Genomic DNA, 7,474 nt, shown 5'->3' on the forward strand with positions numbered 1-7,474 from the left:
AAATAAGTCTGAAACGTACCTGCACCTACCAACATATGATACAGGACTGGTCATCTAACGTAAGTAAACTTTGTTGGTATTTTAGAACCCCCAGTTTGCTGTTCCAAGAAGAGAACTAGGAAAAGCATATAGAAACCAAAGCTTGTGGGCTTTAATTGGCTTCCAGAATCGTGACTTGTATGGACCAAGAAAAAACGATTCAAGAAGTGATAGAACCAAAAGTATCAATGAAGCAACCCAGGTTAGGCTCCAGTCTCACAGAGCCAGCATCCGATAATAACCTAAAACATTTGTGAAGCACAATTTTGGCTAGCTGCCTCATGAGTAAGCCTCTTCAGTTAACAGCCCCAGCCATCAAGACTCTCCCATAACAGTGAGTACATGAAGCAGAGAGGAAAGAAGGATGTGTCAACCCCACACTATGTTCTTGGCTTTTTAAAGATTCACACTGATACGATCTCAAGTGTAAGACTGTGGAGCCTGGAGCTGTATATTATGATGTAGAAGAGGTTGGAGCCAGAAATCTGCCTTTCACTGTCAGGTATATAAAGGGGCAGTTAACAACGGGCGACCTGCCTACCTTTCTTAGTTTCTTATCTCCCACCAGCAGAAAAGTTTCTTTTGACCTCCTTATAGGTTCTTCCAGGGGGAAAAAAAAGGAACCAAGTAGCAGCGGGGAATAGATATGGTCTCAGATCTAGCTTCAAGCAACCAATGAAACCTCTGGAAAATTTCTACTCGACAAAGTACAAATGGTAGTCGAGTATTTATAAACTATGTAATCTTTCACGAATGCTGCAGTAAAAAAAAAAAAAGAGGGGTCAGATGGATTGATAGAGATCCATTTTACTTTACGCCCAGTGCACCCACAGAAAAATTCCACTGCATAAAAATAATTGAGATCAGAATCCGATTCTCCAATAAACAGTTAGAACCAGATATTTTCTTCCTTATTAGTTCTTTCAGCCCATAAAAGGAAATCTGACATAAAGTCAAAGGACAGGACAACTCAAGCTGACAGGCTTTCACTTTAGTGGGACTATCCTAGAGTAGGGATTACAAATGCAATGCTCTGTTATATAGTTAACTTTTTAAATAAAGTACACCCATTCTAAGGCTTGCACGTGTGTTAGTCGTTGCTGGTTCTAACAAACTCTTCCAATATCGCCTTCTTTTCATACATCCCAGCAAGGTGAGAGCCTTTATCAGACACATTCTTCATAGCTAAGAGGGAGAGGGAGAGAAAAACTACAAAGTCGAAGAAGGGCTAACGTAGAGTGAAGTGTTTGGCATCACTGACATTCTTTTCCGCTTCTCAAAGAAAAATGTGTGGCACTGTACAGAAGAGGGCAATGGTAGCTGCTCTTCCTTAAAATACACAAGAAGAGTACTGCAGAGTCACTTGTCAGCCACAACTCTTTTAGTATTCATCAGAGACAACAGTATCTACAACTTCATGAAGATTTCTGAGTATATCTTGCCTTGGGAAGAGAGTGGCAATTATATCTGTATTACGCTACATACTGCATCTCTATGATAGATGAACTGTTGCAGTATCATTATCTTCCTAGCAAGGCAGCCAATTAACACAAAGCCTGGCTATACACAGCATAAAGAAATTTTGTGTAAAAAAATTATTAATCAAATAGAACTCTCCGCCAATATTGCCAGAAGGTTTTAACAAGAAATCTAGCACTACTGAGAAGAGGGTCACATTTAGTTTGACAAAAACAAGATTGAAGTTTATACAAATGTGCCAAATCAAGTTTTACAGTAGGCACAGGAATTAAACTGAACTATTTTTACAAAGCAGTAACCAAAAAGATTATCAAACTGCCATTTGGCTGCATTCTTTGCTATTATATTTACATATGTTTACACTTCGAAATGTTCGGTTTTAATCAATATAGCTTTATTTTCACAAACATAGTATTTATAGAAGTACCCAAGCAGTAGCATCTAAAACGTTTTGGGATTATTCTCATGGGATGTGCAAATTTTTCCATTCAAAGCAATTACAATACATAGGCAAAAGTGAAGTCAGCTACAATTAGAGTTGTCAGATCATGTTTAACTACATCTTAATCTAATCCATACAATTCCACATCTGGGTCTCATTTCCTGAATTCCTGTAGGTATTTTAGCCACTTTTAAGAAGCCTTTCAAGTACAGAAAGTTCAAACAAGCCTACCTTAATCTAAAGATCTTTTTTTTAAAAACAGAGCAAATAAATAATTTGCCTTATCTTTTAATCTTTTTCCAAGGCAAAGACCAGCAGCCCCTACCCTCATGAGGATGAGGAAAACAGTTGAACAACATTTTATATTCATGAGCCAGAATGTTTCCAACAGTTAAACTCCCAATTGACAAAAAAACAGTACAAACATCATTCCACTCCACAACTTGGGCTCACACACGCGCGCACGCGCACACACACACACACAACACCTCAAACCAGGATGTCTTACTATCACTTTTATTCTCAGGACACCAAAGGAATATACACCCCAGTTTAGCAATCAGTCTCTAATGCAAGCACACACAAACAGAGCCCTCACCTTTACTTCCTCTTCAGCTGTGCCAAACATCTATGTATGCACAACTTCCAGCTCTTTCTATGCTGAACTATCCCCACACCAACAGGGGCATTGGCTGAACAGACTACTCAGCAGGGGAGAAAGGAAAGGGAGGGGGGGGAAAGAGCAGGTCTCCAGCCAAATTCATTTACATGTCAGGCATTTATAGAGGCTGGACAGTTTCCTGCCCCAGATCAACCAATCTATGCCACAAAAACACTGATCGACAGGAAAAGCTCCTACTAGTCTTTTGTGTTTTTCCTACTTGTATTTATTTACCCATGCACACACACATATACATACACTCCTGAGCAATGTTATTAAGTAGTCTGCAATCTCATCAAGGAACACCCACCCACATAGATAAGGCAATCTTTATCTTGTCTATTTGCTGCCCTCCACAAACTTCTTTAAATATGACTTCTAAACATAAAACTTATGTTAAAAATAGAGAGAAGCATGTATCAAAATACTTAGATATAGAAATTGTTCTGGCAGGGACCTCCACCAGGCAGAGGCCTTCTCCCTGCCAACAATGAGAACCCTGAGATAAGGAAATAAGATAAACAATGATACCCACACACACACACACACACACACCGGTCATAGGGGAGTAAAAGCAACAGAGGGATCTCCCTTCCCTTCCATCATCTAAATACTATACATTAAGACAGCTGATCCAGTGGGGTAGGTGTCCCTACAAGGTCCAAGGGAGTTCGCTGTTGTATAGCACGCTCTCTCCCCCCCCCCACTCCCTTCCATTAAAAAAATAACATCCTTAAAGTTCCTGGAAGCTCTCATTAGACTCAGTTATTAATTAGAACTTTGTATCAAATACCCACTTTTTTTTTTCAAATGTATTCCCCCCCAAAGTCAAGATGATCCCACAGAACACAAAAAAGTGTAACACATCCCTCCAGGATCACCGATATCAACATTACAATGACAATGTAGAGACTTCTTTAGCCCCCAAATTTGCAGAAACAACTTTTACACAGGCGCATGAAGGAACATCTGAAAAATGTGTGAAAGGAGAGAAGTAAGATGGCATAGAATCCTTTCCTCCAAGCTACAACCCAGCCTCTTAAAATGCAAGAAGGACAGTTTGTAAAGCTAAACAGGTGAACACAAAAAGCACACAATCCCAGAGAAGAGACATGTACGCATATATCTCAATTTAAGGAGGAAAAAGTGAAAAAAGAAACAGGTCCTGCTACTGAGTAGCCTCCCTCCATTCTCAAAACCACCTCTAAAGATTCAATTAAAACTTTGAAATGAGGAATTTTTCTAAATGAGAGAATGCCCCTTCTTTCCACCAAAGTGCAGATGATACAGAAAACAAACAGGGTTGGAGAGGGTCAGTTCTAGCCTTAAGACGTGGGGGCTGGAACTCGGAGTAACCCCATTTTTAGGAAAAAGCTGGTGGAGGAAAGGGGTCCTTTCAAAAGAGGAGATCCCCCTCCCCACTTCCTTTAAAGAGAACCAGCAAAAAGTTCTCCTTTTGCCTACTATTCAAGCACCCAGCATCGCATGTAAGCAGAACACAAGACCATCCCTCATATAACCTGAAGCTGCAATCTTAGACATGACATTTACTGAAGAGCAAACACAAAACAGTAGGATTTATTTCTTTACTCCCCTTCCAATCTACCAAAAGAATTGGGGGGGGGGTTCATGGGAGGAGAATAGCCATATAAGACTTGCCTTGTCCTCCCCCATTACAAGATCTCCGTCTCCCGCTTCGTTCTCTCTCTGGCACACAATATAACATCAAAGGCGAACAGTGGACCCCATAACATACAACAGGATTAGACAAGTCCTCCCCTGACCTTGCACATTCTCTCTTCCTTCCCACACTATGAAAGAAGAATCAACTAATTCGACCCCTCCCCCCTTTTTAACTCGTTCTGGGGAAATTGGGAAAGGAAGTAGTGGGAGGAAACGCTTCCTCCCCAAATACTGGAGTGGGGAAAAATGCAAGAAAATTGGTATTATTTCACAAAGGGACTGAAATGTCCTAATAAAAATAGGAGGGTGTGTGTGTGTGTGTGTGTGTGTCTGTGAATAGAGAACTACAAGGGTAGGACTTGCCTAAATATAGTACACTCATTATCAATTAGAACTAGCCAATGCTTCCCCCCAAAGGGGGAAAAAACCCCAAACCATAAAATGCATTATATAGTAGGGTTTCTTCAAAAAGAAAGGCAATATTCCCAATCTTCTTCCTCAACCCCCGCCTCCCCCCCCCCAAAAAAAAGATTTGACTGAGTGGAATGAAATAGGAAATCTTAAATCATTAAATAAGCCAGCAAAGAAGAGGGGAGTCAAAAGTCACTTTGAAGGAACCCCTCCCCACAAAATAATGCCAGAATCTTAAAAGAAGCTAAATCCAGTATTAAGGCAGCTCACATTTTTTCCAGCTATTCCCATTAGTTTACCATCAGGATGAAAAAAAAGGCATGTTTGGAAAGGGGTGAAAAAAAAGTTGGTATTTCGATGACAGAGGAGGGAGAAAAATTGGGGGTCCTATCTCACCACCCCCCGGGGGGGGGCCTCATAAGGCAGCTTCTGACATTGGGGAGGCAGGAAAGTCATTCCTTCCTAGTAGCTTTTCCCCCTTCCCTGGTCAGTGTATAAACTCCTTGCAAAGTTTCCCACGAGCTTCAATTTAATGCATTTGGTGTGCGTGTGATGGGGGGGGGGGTTAAGTCCAGAAGGAAAAATGCTTTTTTGGAGAAGCCAGAGCAGAAAGAAACATATTACAAGATCTGCACTTAAAAATACATCTACAGCATTTTCTTTTAGCACTCCTTCCCCCATCCCATAAAATTGAGTCCCTGTTAAGAAGGGACTCATTCCAATAGGGAGGGAGGGGGGGGTTGAAATGAGTGAAAGAAACAGGTCAGACTCCCTCCGTTACAGGTTATTTTAATATTCCTTCCTCTGCATAAAAAAGAGGGGTTTCTAGAAAACGACAGTCAAAGAAAGGAAGCAACCCCAGAACACCTCCACCCCCCTTTAACACACAGCTTTGGAAGGGGAAATCAACCTAGAAAATAGAAAAAGCAGAGATCCACATGCATCTGTTTTAAATATATATATATGATGATGGTTTTAGTTCCTTAATTCTTTCACTTTAGATGAAATTGGAAGTCTGTTACAGAAAAAGAAAAGAAAAAAGACAGAGGGTGTCCGATGGAGGGAGGGAAAAGAAAGAAGAAAAATAAGACAGCCCCCCTCCCGCTCAAGTAAAATTTCCTTAAGTCTAGCCCCCTCCCACCAAACTGTGGGACTGTTGAAAGATACTAATTGTGGGCTGTTGTTAAATAAAAGTGTTGTTAAAGTAGGGTCTGTTTTCGATGGGGGAGTGCAAAAATAAGTAGAAATCAAGAAAAGGGAGGGGGAGAACAATATCTCCAGTTATTAATAAAAAAAACCTTTCACTCTTCCCTCCTTTTTAAAAAGGAGGACTAGTCGGAAAAGGGGGGGGGAATGTTTAAAGAAAAGTGCTGTGGAAGAATTAAATGCGTCTGGATTTAGGGGAAGGGGTTGCACAAATAATCAAGACTCAAGGAAGAGGGAAGACCCGCTCCCCGTTATTGTTATTAGTATTATTATTATTAAACCCCCCCCGCCCGGTGACTCTCTTGTCCTCCCTTATTTATAAAACTAAGGCTGCGGGGGGGAGGCTTAAAGGAAACCCGGGTTCCCGGAGTGATGCTGTTTTTGGGGAAGGGGCGCTTCGGCGAGGGACGGGGGGGCGGCAGGAGGAGGTGGCGAAGCGGCTCCTCCATCCCGGGACAAGCCACCTCGGCGGCGGCGGCGCCATCTTGTTGGGATCGATGAATTGAACAAAGAGGATCAATTTCTGATCGCGGCGGCGGCGCCGGGTTATCGATGGGAGGGAGAGCGGAAAGAGGCGAGGGGAGGCGGGCAGGGCTGGCGGCCGCCACCGCCGGGTCTCCGCCAGGCTTGGAGGGAGCTGGTGTGGGGGGGGACACCCGCAGGAGGGGGGGGCGCTGCTCCTGCCCAGACTTTTTTTTTCTTGGAGGGGGGGTGGGAGGTTTTCTTAAGGGGGAAGACAAGGGGGAGCCCCCCCCTCCCCAGGGCGCCTGCAAAAGGGAGAGAGAGAGCGAGAGAAAGGAGGGGAGGGCGAAGGAGGAGGAAAGGGGGTCCCACGGAGAAGGGGAGACCCACGCGCCAGCGGACCCCGAGCCTGACCTGCAGCTGCTGTAAATCAAAGCGCTTCCAATATTGAAACATCGATCCCACATTGGCCGCCATCTTGAGACATATTGAGACAGAAGTGAGCGGCGGATCGAGCGAGAGAGAGAGAGAGAGGGGCTGGAGAGTGCACGGGGAGGGAGGGAGGAGGAGGAGGAGGAGGAAAGGGGGAGGAAGAGAGAGAGAGAGGGAGGGAGGGAGCGAGCGAGCGGGCGGGCGGCAGGCGAGACGCTTAGAGAAGAGAGAGAGAGAGAGGCCGGCAGCAAAGCCAGGCAAGTCGAGGGCGCGCGGAAAACCCGGACCGGCGAAACAGGGAGCTCTCGGAATGGCGGGCTGGACTTGCCAGCCCAGGGAAGAGAACATTAATGTGGGTTCAGACATTTTTTTTTTTTTATCTCTGCGAAGCGGGCGCTCTTCCTTTGTGTCCACCACAAGAAGACGCGCACTTTTTATGCGGTTTCTCTTTTGGACTTTGGGACCCAAGTTATTCTGGGGTGTGTTTTTTTTGGTTTTTTTTTCCTTTTCTCCTCTCGCGCTCGCTATGCACACTTGCTATGTGTAAATGGATCTGTATTAAAAAAAAAAAAAAAAGACGGGAACGCACGCACATATATGCTACCCCAGAGTCATGAAGAGAGAGGCGTTAATATCTTGGAGGGAAAGCAAAAGTATTA

The 7,474-nt window shown here is 43.7% G+C and overlaps 1 protein-coding gene across 8 annotated transcripts in view; it reads right to left on the bottom strand.

Annotated features, from left to right (window-relative positions):
• Positions 1-6,996, bottom strand: part of CUX1 (cut like homeobox 1) — a 374,189-nt gene extending 367,193 nt beyond the window's left edge. For 6 of the 8 annotated variants that reach the window (XR_009152844.1, XR_009152843.1, XM_058164381.1 and 3 more), the window contains exon 1: positions 6,798-6,996. Coding sequence is in view for 6 of the 8 variants with exons in the window: in XM_058164381.1 (XP_058020364.1) it covers positions 6,798-6,860 (63 nt within the window). In the remaining 2 variants the exon portion in view is untranslated. Of the gene's footprint in view, positions 1-4,280; positions 4,431-6,797 lie in introns of those variants that run through there. The other 2 variants (XM_058164380.1, XM_058164375.1) reach the window with 2 other exon arrangements.
• Between the last annotated feature and the right edge of the window lie 478 nt (positions 6,997-7,474).

The sequence above is a fragment of the Ahaetulla prasina genome, chromosome 1 (genome assembly GCF_028640845.1).
Source record: "Ahaetulla prasina isolate Xishuangbanna chromosome 1, ASM2864084v1, whole genome shotgun sequence".
Classification (NCBI taxonomy): Eukaryota; Metazoa; Chordata; class Lepidosauria; order Squamata; family Colubridae; genus Ahaetulla; species Ahaetulla prasina.